This window comes from Dasypus novemcinctus, chromosome 5 (genome assembly GCF_030445035.2).
Source record: "Dasypus novemcinctus isolate mDasNov1 chromosome 5, mDasNov1.1.hap2, whole genome shotgun sequence".
NCBI classification, from domain to species: domain Eukaryota; kingdom Metazoa; phylum Chordata; class Mammalia; order Cingulata; family Dasypodidae; genus Dasypus; species Dasypus novemcinctus.
The window spans coordinates 40,514,216-40,533,603 of record NC_080677.1 but is presented as its reverse complement, the minus strand read 5'-3'; the positions used below and the strand labels follow the sequence as shown (position 1 = coordinate 40,533,603).

General features: G+C 37.9%; 1 protein-coding gene across 8 annotated transcripts in view; it reads left to right on the top strand.

Annotated features, from left to right (window-relative positions):
• Positions 1 to 19,388, top strand: part of HDAC9 (histone deacetylase 9) — a 996,672-nt gene that overhangs the window by 966,217 nt on the left and 11,067 nt on the right. For all 8 annotated transcript variants that reach the window (XR_011648800.1, XR_011648799.1, XM_071215127.1 and 5 more), the window contains one exon: positions 6,586 to 6,733. Coding sequence is in view for 6 of the 8 variants with exons in the window: in XM_071215127.1 (XP_071071228.1) it covers positions 6,586 to 6,733 (148 nt within the window). In the remaining 2 variants the exon portion in view is untranslated. The remainder of the gene's footprint in view (positions 1 to 6,585; positions 6,734 to 19,388) is intronic.

The window sequence follows — 19,388 nt, the reverse complement described above, 5'->3', positions numbered from 1 at the left end:
CAAAGAAGGTACAGAAGAAGAGAGAACTTTGTCAGTTTTGAACATGATGTCCCAGGGAGAGATGAACCATTTCCCTAGTAGTTTAGTGCTGACCTTGTGAAGAGAACAGAAGAGCTGAGAAGCTCTGATAGACAAGCCCAATTCCAGCCCACAGCTGAGATTGGAAGAAGCTGGGCCCACAGAGCCTTAGAGGAAGAAGGAAGGAGAGATCAGGAGAACTCGCCTGCCATCTTGCTTCAACATGTGGCAACTGACTTTGGTGAGAAAGCAACATTGAGTTGTACTCTTTAGAGCCTTGTAAATATAAGCTTTTACCCCAAATAAATACCCTTTATAAAAGCCAATAGATTTCTTGTACTTTGCATCAGTACCCCTTTGACTGACTAATACAGAAAGGATGTGGTAAGATAGGAATGCTTATTCACTTCTGGTGGGAATGTGGAATGGTACAAACATTGTGAAGGATTGTTTGACAGTTCCTATGGAAGTTGAATATAGACTTTCCACAGAGCTGGCATTGCTAGGTATACACCCAGAAGAACTGAGAACAGTGGCATGAATAGACATCTGCACACTGATATTCATAGTAGCATTATTCACAATAGCCAAAAGTTGGAAACAATCTAGGAGTCCATCAACCAATGAATGGGTAAAAAATTGTGGTATATACACCTGATGGAATATTATGCAGTGGAAAGATGAAATAAAGTTGTGAAGCATATAAAAATATAAATGAACTTGGAGGACATTATGTTTAGTGAAACAAGCCAGACACAAAAGGACAAATGCTGTCTGATTGCGCTATTTTGAAGTAAATATATTATGTAAACTTATGGAATTAATAATTAGAATATAGGTCACCAGAAAATAGAATGAGGGTAGAGAATGGAAAGCTGATGGTTTATCAGTGCAGAACTGGTTAAAAGGTTCTTTGTAAATTTTTGGAAGTAAATGGAAATCGTGAGAGCACATCATGCTGTTTGTGACTAACAGAGCTATTAAATGGGTATGACAGTGGTTGAAAGGAAGAGCCTAAAGATATTTGTATCACCACAAGTAAAGCTAAAAAATGTAGCATAGGATTGTATAACATAATGAAACCTCATGTAAAATATGAATATGGATGATATTTCATACATAAGACAATTTTTATAAAATGGAAATAGAAATATACTAGAGAGAAGGAAACAGAATAGCAGCTATGTACAACAGGGGAAGCATAGAGAAACTGAGAGGTGATGAGTTTTGTTTGGTTTTGTTTTTTAGTATTATTATTATTACTGAAATAATGAAAATGCTCTAAAAATGATTGGAGTGATGAATGCACAACTATGTGATTATACCAAATACCATTGATTGTACACTTTGGATGGATATATGGTTTATTCATATGTATTGATTTGTTTTAAAAAAGAAACATGTAAGACATTATTTTAAATCTTATTGCAAATTCAGGTAAAAAGCTAAACCTGGCGATAAAATAATTTATTTTGCATTGATCTACAAATTTAAATTTTGGTGAACAATAGCATCATGAATATATAGCACTATAAGTAAATATCTCTATAAATATATGTCTCTATATCTATCTAATTTTCTAAATTAAAATCTTAAGGAGCAGAGTGTAGTTGGCATTAGTTATGGAGTACATAAAATCACTAAATATGACAAAATAAGCTTGATTTTTTACCAATCAAAAACATACATGAATCATGTTATTTTTACTTTTTTTAGAAAAACTGTAGTTTTGGAAACAAATTTTGAAGCGGAATATTTTATAGGTACACTGATAAAAACAATTTACTGACCAATAAATAAATATTTCTGTAACATATATTTTTCTTATTTTAGCCCACACTTTACTCTCAAAATCTCCCAAATTTGGCCGAAAAACTACATGATTGCTCTGTTTAGACACCAGCTTTCAATGCTTGCTATTTATGCTTCTCTACAATGTTTTGGATCCCAATACAGTTCTACATCTAGCTTATATAATTAGCATAAGCACTGAACTCTCTAGAAGCATAACACTGGACCCCTTCTAAGCACCAGGTCTTAATAATTTCTGAGGGTGAAGAGAATAGGAAGAGGTTTGGATCAGTACCATCTTTTTCCTATGAGTATGTAATGAGATAGGGGGAACATTATTCAAATTGTAAGGAAGTAAAAAAAAGTCTGCAAAGGTGTGACTGCATGTATTCCAAAATGATCACATTGTGGGGAGGTTCCCAAGGTTAAGAGGTTTTCAAAGTGGCAAAGGGCTGTGGTTGGGAAAAGTTTAGGTAGATGGGTTATTTCTAATACAGACATTGTAATGCATCCACAACCGATATTTGTAGATTTTTTTTTGCCACCAGGTTCAATCTGGTCTATTGAGCAATGAAGAACTCTAAGAAGCCCTCTCATGGCTCCTGTCCAACTCAGTGAAACCCCAACCATCACCCCCACTTAATTCTTGACTCTCTGTGTTCCATGATCTACTTTTTACCTCTAGTATAGATATGTTCTTTGCTTTATTAATGTGAAATAATACCCAAAAAATGATGATGGCTGAAAAATAAAGTGCTGAAAAGTAGGAAGATTTACATGGTGGGAAAGGGAATAAGGATAAAGGATATGACTGAGGAGGGAGTGTCTGTGTCCATTTTTTAATGACTAACTCTTTTCTTGTGCCAGTTTTATTGCCATAAGAGAGCAACCTGGTGGTGGCTGGTTACTAATATTTTACTTTATGAATAGCAGCCCTTGAAAACTCTAGCAATAAACCTGGTTTCATTTCTCTTATGCACTAATGGGAGTATTACTCCCAAGCCAATGGATACAATTTTCTTGCACATCTGTTTCAATAAGAGAAAAAGAATCCTACCCATCATGTGAAAATATAGCCCATAAATTGTGGGGCTTGAATTGGCTACGTATTGCACAATCCCACTTCCATTTAATTATTCTCCTTTATGAATAGAGATAGTGGTCTATAAATGCATTATTAATGTAAGATATTTCCCTTGTTTTTATAGACTTTGCCAGAAGTCATATTGACTAAAGTTTTGTGTCATTTCTGAATCAGGAACTTTGTGCATTTGGACAAATGCCAAACATCTAACATTTAATCTTAACATAGCAAAATATTTTATACACATTAAGATCTATCCAAAAAGGTCTTGGCTATTTAACATCTATCTTACTACTCACAAATATACAGGCCAAAATTTAAAAGATCATTGTTATTGTTATGGAAGATTCATACCTTCTGTCCTGATTATATTTTAGGAGTAAACACGTTTTGTTTTGTTTTTTTTTATGTTCAAGAGTCCTCTCCTGGAGGAAAAATTGCTCGAAAATTAAAGCCTTTGGTTATTCTAGATGTTCCTTATTATCTAAAAATAAATGTTTGCCAAACTCTTCAAGTCAACTTAGCTTATAGATAAAGAAGGTTTTCTGCCATAAATTTATTCTAATATCTAAGAGGGATATGTACTACAAGATAAGAAGAATCCCAGTAAGAATTAGAGCATGAAAAGATATTTCACAATCATTGAGTCCTCTATCATTTTATGAATGTGGAAAACTGTGCCCCAGAGTGATCCAATGACTTTTCTGGGACTAATGTGGGGTCTCCAAACTGGATTTCTCAATTTTTAGTTCAGGGTTCTTTCTTTGTATACTTCTTCAATGGAATGCGTATTCATATTATTCAGTACGCTCTCGTCACCAGTTTCATATGGAGCCATCAAAGATTTTCCTGTTCACCAGGTACTTGTGATAGTACAAATTTATGAGAAATAAATAGGAGAAAGAACTATTCCCTACATGGTTGTCTCATTTGGTGCAAGAAACTCATTCCATAAATTCAATAAAATTTGGTCAACTGAGCCACATATCTAAGGAACAAAGATTAATCACCAAAGATTTCATGGGTCAAGTAAAGACAGTACATAATTCTTTTGTAATGTATGTAATTCTTTTAGGTTGGTATTTTCACTATTGAGTCTGTTTATTTGTTTTTATATGTACAGCAAAGAGGGTAGGGAGATCTAAATCAAGAAGGAGGGTGGCAAAGAACAGAGGAAGAAACATTTTGGAGTCAAGGAGTCCTGGATGAGAATTTCACCTCCTCTACTTACTAGCCATATGGCCCTGGAAAAATTACCTTACATGATTACATACTGTCATGAAGATTAAATTCAATTATAAAAGTGAGAATATCTACCACAGTCCTTGCATACTAGGTGCTCAATAAATGTTAGTTTCCCTTTCCTATAGTCATTTTAGCATAAAAGAACCACAAACCACCAATGACCTGTATTTTAATTGACAGATGTCTAATTTTATCCACTCTAGTCTAGAGAACAAGGAAAGGACATCATCAGTCTTCACTAAGTTTGTGAATATCAAGTGCTAAAATAATGTTTAATAATATTTTGTGAAACACATTTCAACTATATGCACTGGTAGATGGCATATGGCACTTCCAAATTGGGTAATATTATAACGATATTGAGAACTAGAGAAATTAGAGACTTAGAATGGATTTATCAATTCAGAGACAACTTTCAAAGTTGAAGGATGTGAGAGACACAAAAGAATAAGCTCAGACAAGTTTCCATTGCCTATCTCCTAAATCTCTCTTTAATCCATCTCCTCGTTTCTATCCTGTTACTTCCTTTTAGTTTGGACATTGTTATTTCCCTTCTGGGTTTGTGTCAAAATGTGGGAATTGGTTTTCCTGCCTCCATTCTCATCACCTTCCAATCTGTTGCTTGTGCTCCTTCTCAAAGGATCCTTTAAAAACTTAAATATGATTCTCTGCCTCTTCTCCTTAAAATAACCCCTTATCACCTAAGGACGAAATCCAAAACCCTTTCTATGGTATGCAAAGTTGTGCATTAATTAACCCATGCCATCATACCCTGAATCTTCCTGTGCTCTGGTCATAGTTAGAGGTGGACTGCGTCTCCCTATAAGCTGTGGAATCTTTAACCTCTATACGCTTCTACATGCTGTTTCTTCTTCCAGGGATTGCCACCCTTACACCTCTTTCTAATTCAGCTTGATTAACTTCAATACTTAGTTCAGTTATCATCTTTTCTGACAAGTCCTGCCTTGCCTTACTGACACCATGCATAGGCTTGAATAGATTCTGCTTATTTCTTCTCAAGGATTATGTGTTTCCATGCAAAATTGTGGTTGTTAGCGAGTAGGGCTATCTCAACTAAAACAAGACTTTCTTGGTCTCAGGGAACATCTGACAAATTCTTAGCTTAAAAAACAAAGTTAGCATGTGGATTTATTTAACAGCTAAAATTGCTATTGTTTGGTTCAAGTTGAAAGTGCTAAGATTCTCATAGTAGGTTGTCACATTTGTCACATTAGGCGAAATTGTTGTTGTCATGTGTTAGGAGGTCAAGTTGATATTGGGAGTGGATTGGGTGACTGGGTCTCCTTCCTATTATGACATTCATCCCAATGCAAAGAAGAAAAATAATGAAAGGCCAATCACAAATTGTTCAGTAGAGCTGAAAGGGATTTATTTAAGAGGCCATTTAAGTCTATCCCTGTGAATTGAGAGGCAGAGACAGAAATAAAGTTCCTCTGAGCTTTGCCAGAGACCATCAGTGGCAGAGCTCGGTCCAGAACTCAATTATCTTACTTTCCAATCCACTGTTCATTCATCTGTCTTTCCCACTAGAGCAGGGCCTTCTTTTTTTTTTTTTTATTTTTTGAAGTAAGCAGACGTGCACCAAGTCCCTGCCTAACTGGTCAGGCTGCAGAGATGGTTCTAACCTGGTGAGTCATGCCAGCCCCTAAGGAGAGTATCCTGTTCTTGATATGGGGCTACACATAGGGGAGTTCAAGAAGGCCTTAAACTCTGCCCTTTCATCCTTATCCTACTGGTGTGTTCTCAAAAAGTGGCCTCCCATTTTCCTCTCATTTTCCTTCCCTGCCTCAAAAAAAGAGAAACATCCACCTGACTCATGGGAAGGTTCCAACATCATCCAGTGCCTATATTACAGTTTTAAATCAATTATTGTTCTAGTACACGCCCTGAGGTTAAAGAAGAAAGAACATCCAGGACTAACAAACCTGATTGTTCTGGCAACATTGCTATGCTGGCGTTTCTGGGCTTTTCTTTTTCTTTAATATAACAACTTCATTTAAAAAAAAAAAAAGTTAATGGCTCCTGTAGCAATTTTCAGTATTACTATTTCGTTCATTTTTTCCAGTAGATTTGCTTCTACCTCCCAATCTCTTGAGGGTTTTCCAGGGTACGTGATGCCCAGAGTTTGCTTACTTAGTTGCAGAAAAAGCAGTCAGGCTGATAGTGAGTTCCTTAGACTGAATTATTCCTTCATTTACTACCTTCTGAGTAAGGGTGTGACTTGGGCTTTGGAACATGAACACTTCACAAGTTAGTATTCCTAAATCAAGAAAAATATTTAACTGAAACAGTGAACAAACCAACTGCAACAGTATATAATGATGAATTTTAACTAACAACTGCTCTGAGTTGGAACTATATATGTGTCCTGATTACTACTGTTCTAGCTCAAATTCCCATAAATTATGATGCATGTTGTTTCCTAGGCAAGTACTGGAAGTCGGTGAGGATGGTGGCAGTGCCAAGGGGCTGTGCTCTGGCTGGGGCTCAGTTGCAAGAGGAGACAGAGACCGTTTCTGCCCTGGCCTCTCTGACGGTGGATGTGGAACAGCCGTTTGCTGGGGAAGACAGCAGGTATGTCTCCGATCTGGGGGAGTCATTCTGGTCAGGAACATCCAGGCTCATCATTGGAGTTTATGAACTTCTCTCCCAGATTTCCATCACCTGTGTCCTCCAGTTCTACCCCTATCTTGTCCAGAGCAACAGATGCCCAGCGCACGCTGTAGGTTATCAAGAATTGATTTGTTTCATTCTTTGTGGGAAATGCAGAGCTGGAGCATGTGGCTGCGGTTCATAGAGAAATAGAGCCGATAGGATAGGGAGTGAGAAAAAAAGTCACTCCTTGTTGGATAATTTAGTATGGGTCATTATGGAAAGAGCTGATTGTGGGCTGATTGCGGGCTTAACCTCTTTCCCTAGTTGTCTCTATTTTTCCAGCTGTTTATTTTTACTTTCTCTCATGATTTTGCAATTACTGATACATCAAAGAGTAAAGAGGAGAGCAAGAGCTAGAGGTGCTGTTAATCAGTTGAATAACCAAAATACATGCAAGCTCCTTGATATCCAAGGACCAGATAAAAATGGAAGTTTCCCCCAAAAGAGCCAGGAGTGTATATAAAGGACTTGATGAACCTGAGTCTGATTTTACTTTACTTCATGATAAGGAGGATTGATAGCAATTTATCTTCAAATGAATATAGCTTTTGAAAACAAATAAGGTTAACCTAAGATTGGGTTTCCTTGTTCTCTTTTTTTAAAGAAAGGTTTTGTCCATTGGGGCATTTTGGTGTTCTTCATGAGACAATGCTACATGCAAGATTTCTTTTAGGTCTACTTAAAACCACCGTAAATGAACATGGACACTGATGTTTTCTATGGCTGACTCTAAGGTCACATTTCCTCAATTTAAAAATGAATCAGGTGAGGCTTTTGCTAAAGCCCTGCCAGCTTGCCCTCTTAAATTGCTTCTGAGAAGGAAATAGGACTCCCTCCGTCAATAATATAACCATTAATTACACAGATCCTGCTACCAGTGCATAGGTTGGCAGTTTTCCCAAGAATGTACAAATTCGAAAAGTTCTAGCTCTCTTGCTTTTACTGGATCCTCAGAGTTTAATGGATTTAACATCTTGTTTTGGTCAAGAGGGGTAGATACATTGAATAAGAGGTTTCATTTTTATGCAATTATTTTTTCTTACCATAACAACTGAAAGAGCAGATAGCCAGTAGGGAAAAAAAAATATATATATATTACTGTATTAGAAGGCATCTTCATATGGGCATCTACAGGATATGGGAAATTTTATTTTATATCTTTGATAATGTGAACTAACCCCCTGCTATTCCCAGCTATGAAATGAACCAAGTTCATAATCCAAAGGTGTTGCAATTATTCCCAAGGCCAAATACAGTTAGTTGTCTGTCATCTGAGGGCTATAAAACGGAAGAAACGAACATCTGTTAGTGTTGGATATAAAAGGAGCATAGCTATTCTTTAGAATTAATTTAATATAGAGAAATGAAGTTAATTTCCAACCTGAGTGAAATGATTGGAAAGTAAATTTGCCCAATAAATTGCAGAGCTTATGTTATGAGCCCCAATTGATGTAAAAATCTCAGCTCTTTAGCAGAAATTGACTCTGTTAGCTTGCTTGTTTATCCTTAGGTAAATACTGTTCTTGACTCTTGATGACCTACATTGTGATTTAACCCCAGCTTCGGTCCACAGTGATTTTAAAGCTTCGCACGAGGGCAGAGAGCATGTGAATGTTCTAATGTGCAGAGAGGCAGAGTCCAAACCCAAAGCCTGGATTCATGTTAGTTTATAAGTTTTAGACAGACTGTATCTATTTTGATTGATTTTTCTTGTGGGAAGAAAAATGGTTTCGCTTGAAATATTTTCTATGGCTTTGAACTCACTTTTTTAGCGGAAGAAAAGGAAAATACTTCTAGAACTGGCTCTTGCATTTTTATTGAGCCATGCATTAATTTCATCTCTCAGAGCGAGAGAAGGAGAGAGAGATCCCAAGAAAGCCACAGTTGGAAATGCATTAACTCTTTGCAGAAGACTGCTATGAGAATTGTCCCCCTGCCGAAGACAGGAACAATGACTTTCAAAATGAGATAAAGAGTCAGAAATGTTCTTGGGCCATTGTTCTGACTGCAGTATTATAAACACACAGGAAATTGAAAAATTAGAAAATCAGAGAACTAAATGGATGGAAAGGGTGAAGGCTAGATTCTTTTTATAGGAAATACTTGCCAGTTATTTTGGAAGATATATTGGTGTTTGGAGTGAGATGACTCATTTTGTACTAAGATTTTGGGTAAAGCAGCTCTTTTCCTGGCCAACTCATATCTGACTCATTTACCACTGGTGCATAAGGGATAAAATGCTCCTGGCTAAAAAGCATTTTTTGTTCATTTTTCTTGGATGGGGGAGGGGATGACAACACCCTGCAAATAGTCTTTCATTTTATGACTTTATGACTGATGGACCATGAAGAATAAATTATTAGAAAAAGGTTAATATGAGGGGACTAATTTTGAGGTTGCTTGACTGAAATAGTTTTTGAAACAATTTTTGGACGTCAAAGGACTTGACATCCTTTGTTGTTTGATGGGTCAAAAGCAACAAAAAACTGAGTGAGGCCCAGCAATATAGTGAAAGATGATTAAATAGATAAGCCTGATGACATAAAGCATATATTTTTTTCTTATTTGCTAGGAAAGTATACCTTTAAAAGATTTATTGTGGCAAAATGTGGTATATGTACAAAGGAATATTATTCAGCTATTAAAAGTAATGAAGTCCTGGTACATGGGACAACATGGATGAACCTTGAGGACATTATGCTGAGTGAATAAGCCAGGCACAGAAGGATAAATATTGCATGATCTCAATGACATGAACTAATTATAAATAGCAGATTCATAGGGTTAGATTCTAGAATATAGGTTACCATGGGATAGAATGAGGTAGAGAATGGGGAGCTAATGCTTAATTTATACAGAATTTCTATTTAGGTTGATTGTAAAGGTTTGGAAATGGATGGTGGTGATGGTAGCACATTACTGTGAGTTTCATTAACAGCACTGAATTATGTATGTGAGTGTGGTTGAAAGGGGAAGTTTGGGCTGCGTATTTTACTGGAATGAAAGTTAGAAGATAAAATATGGTACACACAATAAAACCTGTTGTGGATGATGAACTGAGGTTAGTAGAACAAATGCATGTTCTTTCATGAATTATGGCAAGTGTTTGACACTAATACAATGTGTTAATAACAGAGTGGTATATGTATTTGGGGAAAATATACCTAATGTAAGCTATGGACTATGGTTAATAATACTATTTTAATATTCTTTCATCAATTATAATATACATACCACACTTGTCAGCAAAAGGGGGGTATCTGGGAACATTTTATCCTTTACATCACTTTTCTGTAAAATCTACAGAATAATAATAGTAATAATAATAGTACTTTTAAAAAAGATGTATAGTTTGCATTTGTCTATTATCTCTTTCCAAATGCTTCTACTTTGGAAATGTCCATGCAATATTTAGGTTTATTCTTGGAATCCAGTTTAGGATCTGCTAAAAATTAATATAAAGTTCTCTCTGGAGGTCAAGGTATCAGAATGACCACTTATTCATTCTTAGAAGCATATTTATACCTTAGGCAAAATTTTTTAAACTTAAAGCAAAACCTGAAAATTAAATTTTCAAATGTCAGTTTTGATCTATTGAATATCATGTGAATCATATTAGATTATCAAATACCACTTGATGTTGTTTATTTAATTATTTAATTTTCAACTTAATGGCAACTTTTCTCATGAAAGATATGGTTTCAAGTCAGTCTTTAATACTTGAAAAAATAAATGATTCCAAATTTGACTATTTTCTTATTTCAGTAAGCTCTTTCATTCATGACTATAATAGCATAAATATAAACTGGAAAATCCCAAGATTGTCTGATTTTGCTCTGAATAGCTTATCAATAGCTCCATGAACATTGGTAATCCCATTTTTCTGAACATTAATGTGTAAATATTAACCATTATTAAATGTATATTTATGTCTAATGTATTTAGAAATATGACTGGTCAAATATCCCCTCCTTTGGGCTCTCCATGGGCTTCTAGAAACTAACTATTGCACAAATTATTCAGATTTCTGATTTTTTCTAGGAAGCTATTATTTTAAAGGACATGTTTAACCAGGCAAACATTCCAATTCAAATTTTGTTTACAATTTTTATCCAGTGTCAACAAAGACTTGGTTGAAAAGTGGGCTGAACTTTGGAAGCTCTTAGTAAAAGTAAGAAGGACCCATCCCCTCTTATATCCTTTCTCCTCCTATCCCTGGGGCCATATTTTTATCTCTGTTTTGTTGCCTAACATGTGGTCTTGTGAGGGCGCATGGCGGCCAGCGGGCGGTGTCAAGGGCGGACGCACAGCGCCGCGAAGAATGCTGCGGAGACGGAGAGTGGTGGCAACGAGTCTGCTTTATTGAGGAAGACAAGCGTTTATATAGGCTAGGGCGCTGGCGGTAGCAAGGCTAAGCCAAATAAGGCAATGTATGTGAGGGGAGGCCGCTAATTGGCTGGGGGACGGTTGGGGGTGAGGTACGAGGGTAAGGGGCGACGTGTGGGGTGCGGATTGGCTTAAGCTGAAGGCGACCTCCGATTGGTTGTTGGAGGCTGTTGCTAGGTAAAGGGGCAGAGGTGAAGTTATCATTCTGGTGGGGGGGTATATGGGGGCTGGGGCAGAAGATAAGGGGAAGTTGTGGGTTGGGTTCTGGTGAGGCGCGGGAGAGGCAGGCCGATTACCCTAGGGCGGCCCCTATGGAGACTGGATGCTGGGTGGAGATAGAGGAGGCAGCCGTTATGGGCAAGAGTAGCAGGGGGGCGACAATCTACCCGCACCAAGCACTCACCCAGCAGGAGACGAGGCCTCATCTCAACGTGCTGGGCCTGCCCAACGATGGCAGCATGCTTGTTACCTCAGTCTTGGGATAGGGTGATAAGTCCTATAGCAGATTATATATTTTGGGGTTCAGTTCTCTATTCTTTATAAAACAGCATTTAATTTGGGAAAAGAAACAGAGTAGAGCCATAAGTAAAATGAGATGAAGGATAACTTGCTTCCCATTTATCTTTGTCTCCACTCCTTCTTTCCTGTCCTTTCTTACCACAAAATAGTATCATGTGACCCTGGAGTCAGCTTGCCTAGGTGAGGTTCAAATCCCATCTCCACACTCAAAGCTTGTGTAATAAAGGCGGAGTTACTTCATCTCTCTAGGCTTTATTTTCCTTGTCTATAAAATGAGGCAAAAAATTAATAGGGTTGTGTGGATTACATGAGAATACATAATAAGAACTTACAAAATGTGACACAAGTTGAATACCGAGTAAAGGTTGGTTTATATTATTTTTGTATTCTTTTTTTTCTCTTCCTCAATTTGCTTTATTTATTTGTCTTTCTTAATTTGATTTCGCCATCCATTTATCGTAATATTAGAATATACAGGCTGTACCTGGGCATCTACAAGTCTAACTGTTCCTAGATCAAATTAATAGTATAGTCCTTGAAAATAAGTGCTCAGCAAAAAATTACTGAAGACTAAATTGATCCAATTAGCTCATTTGGTGTTAGCTAACCTAAGATAAAAAATGCACAATGCCCAGAACCTTGTAGGTAGTAAACAGATATTTATTTGCTGAATGAACATGCAAGCAAATGAATCCTTTAGAAAGCAAAACATTGTTAAATGGCAACATAGCATAATGTAAGAATGCCTGAGAACTTCCTGTTTCTATTTACTCTGTCTTCAGAGGTAATCAGTGTCATTCTATTTTACAATATTTTTCAAAATGTTTATTATACAGATATTTTCTTCCCTGGTACTATAATGGCAATGCCTTTTTTCAGATGTGTTGCCTAACCAGATTCCATAGTTCTCTTATGTTCACAAAGATATATTGGCTGAGGAAACATAAATAAGGTGGGGGAGGGTGCAAAGTGTCTCTGAGTGGGAAAGGAATTGTCTTTAAGAGGAAGAAAAATATGGGAGTGATGCTGCGATGTAAGACTCTTTATATGGATAGTCAGGTGCTATCAAGAACAAGTGACACCGGAGATGTATGAAAGAAGAGTTTATTACTGCTCAGGTCCAAGACAAGGAAGAGAAGCCTGCCTTGTGGGGTCACACAAGGAGACACATCAGGAGAATAGGCAGAGCCAAGCAGTGGGGAGGAAAGGTAATGGTGGACCTGGGGACTAAGCCTTTATTATGTTATATGGATGGAGCTGAAGTGATTGTTCAATGAAGAGTGGTGATTGGGAACTTGTATTTGACTCTCATGGGATGGGGCGCAAATGTGGGTAGGACATGTGGAAGAGGGGGAGAATCTGTTCATCTTGTGTAAGCAGGTATCAAGGGTGGTCACTAAGGGACTTCACAGGGTCTAAGATGCTGAGGCATCTTCAAAGAGCCCCTCTTTTATTTTAATCCAGTACAGGTACTGAGAAATTTTAGGTTTATTCTCCACCCTGAAGAATGAGAAAAGAGAACACGTTAGAACATTGGGTTCATTAATACTTGAAACACCTTCTGATTACTTCTATGTGCTAGAAAAGTGCTGGAACCCAGAGCCACAAAGTAGTCTTGCACTCCTCAAAATGCTTACATACATGGGTATTGTATTAGTTTTCTATTGCGGCTGTAATAAATTATCACAAACCTATTATCTTACGGTTCCACCAGCCAGAAGTCGCACACGGGTCTCACTAGGCTAAAACCAAGGTGTGAGCAGGGCTACATTCCTCTCTGAAAACTCCAAGGAAGTCATTTTCTTGTAGTTTCAATTTCTAGAGGCTACCTGCATTTCTTTTTTTTCTTCTTTTTTTTAAGACTTATTCTTTTTTAATTTATTTCTCTCCCCTTCCCCCCACCCCCGGCCCCAGCTGTCTCTTCTCTGTGTTCATTTGCTGCATGTTTTTTTGTCTGCTTCTGTTGTTCTCAGCAGCACAGGAATCTGTGTCTCTTTTTGTTGCGTCATCTTGCTGCATCAGCTCTCCATGTGGGCGGTGCCATTCTTGGGCAGACTGAACTCTCTTTTGCATGGTGTGGCTCTCCTTAAGGGGCGTACTCCTTGCGCGTGGGGCTCCCCTGCGGAGACACCCCTGTGTGGCAGGGCACTCCTTGCACACATCAGCACTGCGCATGGGCCAGCTCCACCCGGGTCAAGGAGGCCTGGGGTTTGAACCATGGACCTCCCATGTGGTAGACGAATGCCCTATCCACTGGGCTAAGTCCACTTCCCTACCTGCATTTCTTGACCCATGGCACCTTTCCTCCGTCAACGTCATCTCTCTCTGACCTTTCCTCAGTTGTTGCATCTCTCTCTGGCTGCAGTCTAGAGAGATTCTCTACTTTTATGTACTAGTGATTAGGTTGGGCCCACCAAGTTCCACCAGATGGGCCCATCTCTAGTTCCTTAACGTTACTCACATCTACAAAGTCTCTTTTGCAATGCTAGATAACATACTCATATTCCAGGGATTAAGATCTTTGATAGGTCGTTATTCTGTGTCCCACAGGGATCAAAGAGGAACAGTAAACTATAATAAGTAACAAGTGATTTGATGGATTGAGATGCCAAAGGAAGGAAGACCTAACACCAGCCCTGGACTGGGGAACAAATCACAGAGCCAGGGACATCTGAAACAGGGTAGAAAAAAGAAGTAGGATTTCACCAAGTAAATAGAAGAAAGACATCCAGGATAGAGAAAATACATTAAGTGACCATCTAATTCTTTTCACATCTCTGCCAACATCCAGTCCAAACTACCTTCACCTGTCATCCAAACTCTTGCAGAAGCTTCCTAAACAGTTCCCATATCACTCTTCCCTCCTTTCTAATCCATTTTCTACAAAACAAACAACGAAAAACAACCACAGAAAAAACCTTGTCCCTATTCTGCTTAAATGCCTTTCTGTAACCATTAAAATAAAGACCAATGTCCTTCACAGGTCCCAAGAGACCTGGATCTTTGGGACCTTCCCTTCATCTTGAGCCTTCATCCTACCCTTTTGCTCTTTGTTTCCTCATCTGGGATCCAATAATAGTGGTTTTGCTTCATTTCTCTTTTTTTCTTTTTTTTCCATTTCCTTTTTAGTTGTGTTTTACCTTATATAAAATATAATATGCACAAATATAATAAGTAAAAATCCTAAGTATAAAACTTATTGGATTTTTACTTTTGTGGTAGTCATATAACTACCACTCATATGCAGACACAAAACATTTTGATTATGCCAGAAAGTTTACTTGTACCTCTTCCTAGTCAATACCATCCCCTCTAGAGGTAACCACTTTTTTACTTTGATTACCATAGATTAGTTTTGCCTGATCAGTTAGATGGAACTGTGCAGTACATACTACTTTTTATCTGGCTTCTTTCCCTCTACCAAATATTTTTTGAGATTCATCCATGTTGTTGCTGACATGAGTAGTTTGTTTATATTTACTGTTGTGTTTTATTAAAGTTATACATATCATAATTTGCTTATCCATGCACCTGTTGATGATTATTTGAGTTGTTTCCAGTTTGGTGCTATTGTGAATAAAGCTGTTATGAAAATTATTATACAAACCTTTTTATTGACTCAAATACTCAGTTTTCTTGGATATTTAATTAGGAGTGGAATTATTAGGTTGTAGAGAAGGAATATATTTTATTTTGTAAAAAGCTTCCAAATTGTTTTCCAAAGTGGCTGTACCATTTTCCATTCCCACTAGAAACGAATGATAGTTCTCACCAACAATTGGTATAATCAGCTATTTTCATTTCAACCTTTCTAGTGGGAGTATAGTGGTATTTCATTATTTCCCCATCAAGCATTCCTTGGCACATACCTTCTCTTCCTTTTAATTATCATACCCTCTTCTCCCATCTATCTTATACACCACTCCCCATTCTCTTACATGACTTTCACTTATACTTTAGCTCTCAGGTCAAATATCACTTTGTCTTCCTTAGAGAATATTCACTGACTGCCAACCCCAAAATTAGATCAGTTCCTCCAGCTATACCTTCTCATATCTCCCCTATATCTCTGTTTTATTCTTCTTAACATTATTGGTAATTATATGTATTTGTCCACTGATTTGATTAGTTTGCATTTTCAAGTAGCTCCTTACAGGTAGGAGCCATGTCCCTTTTGCTCACCATTGTTTTCCAACACCAGTACTGTGCTTAAAACTTATGAGGTACTCAAAAACTATTTGGTTGGTAATAGATAGGCAAAAGTCCATGAATGCAACTTTTGGGAAAGGACAAAGGTATCGGGGTGGCTCGGGTGCTACAGAGATGAGGGTAGACAGAGCAAAAGGAGATGGTAGAATGAGATGATTGGGTCAAGATTGGGAGGGATTTTGAATGTTAACTTTGGAACTTTGGTTGTATTCTTTTGTCAGTAGAAAGCAATCAAAACAAGAGAGACTCTATAGGTCTATGTTTCTAAAAGATAGCAGCATGTGGACGGGATGAAGAATATGACATGAAGAAAAAACAGCCATGGAACTGTTACTGTAATTGTGGTGAGGAAGCCCACTAAGGTTGGCAGGAGAAATGTAGGGGAAGGAGGCAGATTGCAGATAAATTGCTCATGAATAATGAGTGTGGTAGACTGAATTATGTACCTCAGTGAAAGACATATTCTTAATCTTAATCCCCAGGTATGAATTCATCTGTACAAAGGAACTTTTTTAAGATGATATTTTTAGTTAAAGTGTGGCCTGACTGAATCAAGGTGGGATCTTAATGTTTGTTACTGGAGTCCTTTATAAGCAGAAAAAATTTGGATGTAGGAAGCCAGAGAAAGTCACAGGGAGGATCCAGAAGCTGGATGCCAACATAAATTGTAAGAGCAGATACAAGGAGAGAGCAGAGTTGTAAGCCAATGGACCCCAAGGATTGCAGCAAGCTTGAGAATCATACAGACATTGGAGAGAAAGAATGGTCCATGTTGACACATTTATTTTAGGCTTCTAGCTCTTGAAACCATGATCTGATAAATGTTTGTTCTTTAAGTCATCCCATGGTATGCAGCCTGGCAAACTAAGACAGTTTTAGTTCTGGAAAGTAAGATGCTGCTATTACAAATACCTAAAAATGTGGAGGTGTCTTTGGAGTTGGGTACTGGATAGAGGCTAGAAGAATTTCTAGGTGCTTGGTAGAAAAATCCTAGATTGCTTTGAAGACCAATGGATATTAAAGGCATTGCTGGTGAGGACTGTAAAATAAGTGAGAGCTGTGGAGAAAGTTTCTATCATCTTAGAAGGCACACAGTTCATCATGAACAGAATGTTGGTAAAGATGTGTTCATTTAAGATAGTTCCAGGGAGGCTTTAAAGGGAAATGATTGGAAACTGGAAGAAAGACAGTCCTCATGATAAAATATCAGAGAACATGGAGGACTTGTGTTCTGACATTGGATGGAAGGCGGAATTTGTATTTATAAACTTGTATATTTAGCTGAAGAGAAGTCCAAACTAAGTGTGGAGGTCCAGCCTGGTCTCTTCTTGATACTTATAGCAAAATACAAGAGGAAAGGAATAAACTGAGGACTGAACTTTCAAGCACAAAGGAAACAACAATTTATGATTTGGAATATTCTCAGCCTATCCAGATAGCATGCTCTGAGACAAGGACTAGAAGCAACTCTCTCAGAGTCCTCCCTGAGCTTCCAGGAAATGAGGCCCCAGAGAACAGTGCCCCCTGCAAGGGTTTAGCTGAACCACCCTTTGTTAGGAGATTAGGCAAATGACTCATGGATCCAGTCAGCCATCTCAGAGGAAATCAGGTTTGGAAATGTATTTATCAAGGAAGGATCTATGAAAAATACCTTTTGACTGATGGCAGAGACTCCCTTGAATTGCACACAAAAACAACAGATTTATTGAGAGTTATTTATGATCAGAAGCACTGCCAGTCTGGACACAGGGTGAAATGAAGGAAAATTGACTTCAAGGGGAGAACAATGCAAGAAGATATTAGGACTATAGAGATCGCCTCAGGTCAAAAGAGGGCCTTCCACCAATGCTTTTGGATAGGGCTAAGTTTCTATCCCAGCACTTTAATGGGGAAAACCTTCTACCCTGATGTTCTGCGAGAGTTGGCCACCATCCCAATGCTCAAAGAAGTATTAGATATTGGATACTATTAAACAATCTATGAAGACCCCCCCCCACATAGCCTTGCAGCCAGTTGTACTGTTACAGTAGGGTAGTATGTAACAGTGTGGGTGTGTGGGTGTTTGCTTTTGTTTCCTTTTTATTCTTGCAAGCCTCATAATATAAGGGAATATATTTCCAATCATATATTTAGGTGTGGAGTTGTCACACGAGAAGCTTAAACAGAATATTTCTGAAATTTTTATAATCCTCTTACAAATTCTTGCTTCATTCTTGATTTGGATTACTTCTAAGGTGTTTAACAAGGTTGTAATCCAACAACTCTAGGAGTGAAAAATGCTTCCTACAAGAGGTTAATTTCCAGAAGGGCATTAAGGGTATAGTGTGTGTGCAGTCTGTATATATGATTAAATAATGTTGAAGGCTTGATAAGTTCTTAGAATGAGTTTGAATGGCTAACAATTACAATGGCCATCAAGCAGAAGTCATTGTACCTCTTTGGTTTTTCCCTCAGGCAATATAATGTTGCTGTTGTTGTTAATCGACAAAATGAAATAACTTTGAGAAATATGTCAGGGACTTTCAGAACCTACCACATTGGTGAATGAGCACAGGCAAATGCTTTGTTAGTCCTCTGTACTCCCCAACCTGCAAATAAACTCTAGAGAAACTAAAGCAGTGGAAAAAATCAAAGATACTAGGCACTAAACTGGGGAGAGTGGAAGATGTTATGATTTGTATATGAAGGTGATTAGGCAGAGTGGGATGTGATTGAAACCTGAAGTAAGATTGTCATGGAAGTGAGAGGAAAGTTGGGTGAAAAGTTTTTTAAGGTCTTGCCTTGGGAAATCAGAGGACATGGCAACAATGCCGATGTCAATAGAGTAATACCACGACAGTACAAAATCCCGGTTGAGAGGAGAAATTAATGGAAAAAAATGGGGATTTACTGGCTGCTCTCCGGTATTCACTTTTCCATTCTATCCCTACCCCTCTGTCTAAAATTTCTAGCTGCTAAAAGAAATACCATACAATGGGTTGGCTAACAGTAAGAACTTACTGGCTCATGGTTGCAGAGGCTAGAAGGGTGACAATCTTTGGGGCTGGCAATCATTACCATCAGATGGCAATGTAGGTAGTGACATCTTTGCCTTTCTCCTTTGGGTTCTGCTGTCTTCCAGTTTCTGGCTTCTGTGACTTCTTCTGATTACTATCTCCTTTGCTCTAAGGACTTTAGCCTTATTGGATTAAGGCTATCCTCACATAACTTGGGCACACTTCAATGTTGTAAATGTCCTATTTACAAACAGATTCACACCCACAGGACCAGGGTTGAGACCTGAACATAATTTTTGTGGGGGACATGATTCAATTCCCAACATCCTCTAAAACACAAACCCCTAGACTTGTTGGATTACAACCTAGGTAAACATTCTTCCTACTGCTGCATTATCCTAAAGATTCAGAGTCAAACCTGGGGAAGTGAGAGCAAGCAGGAGTAATCCAGTAATTCTATCATT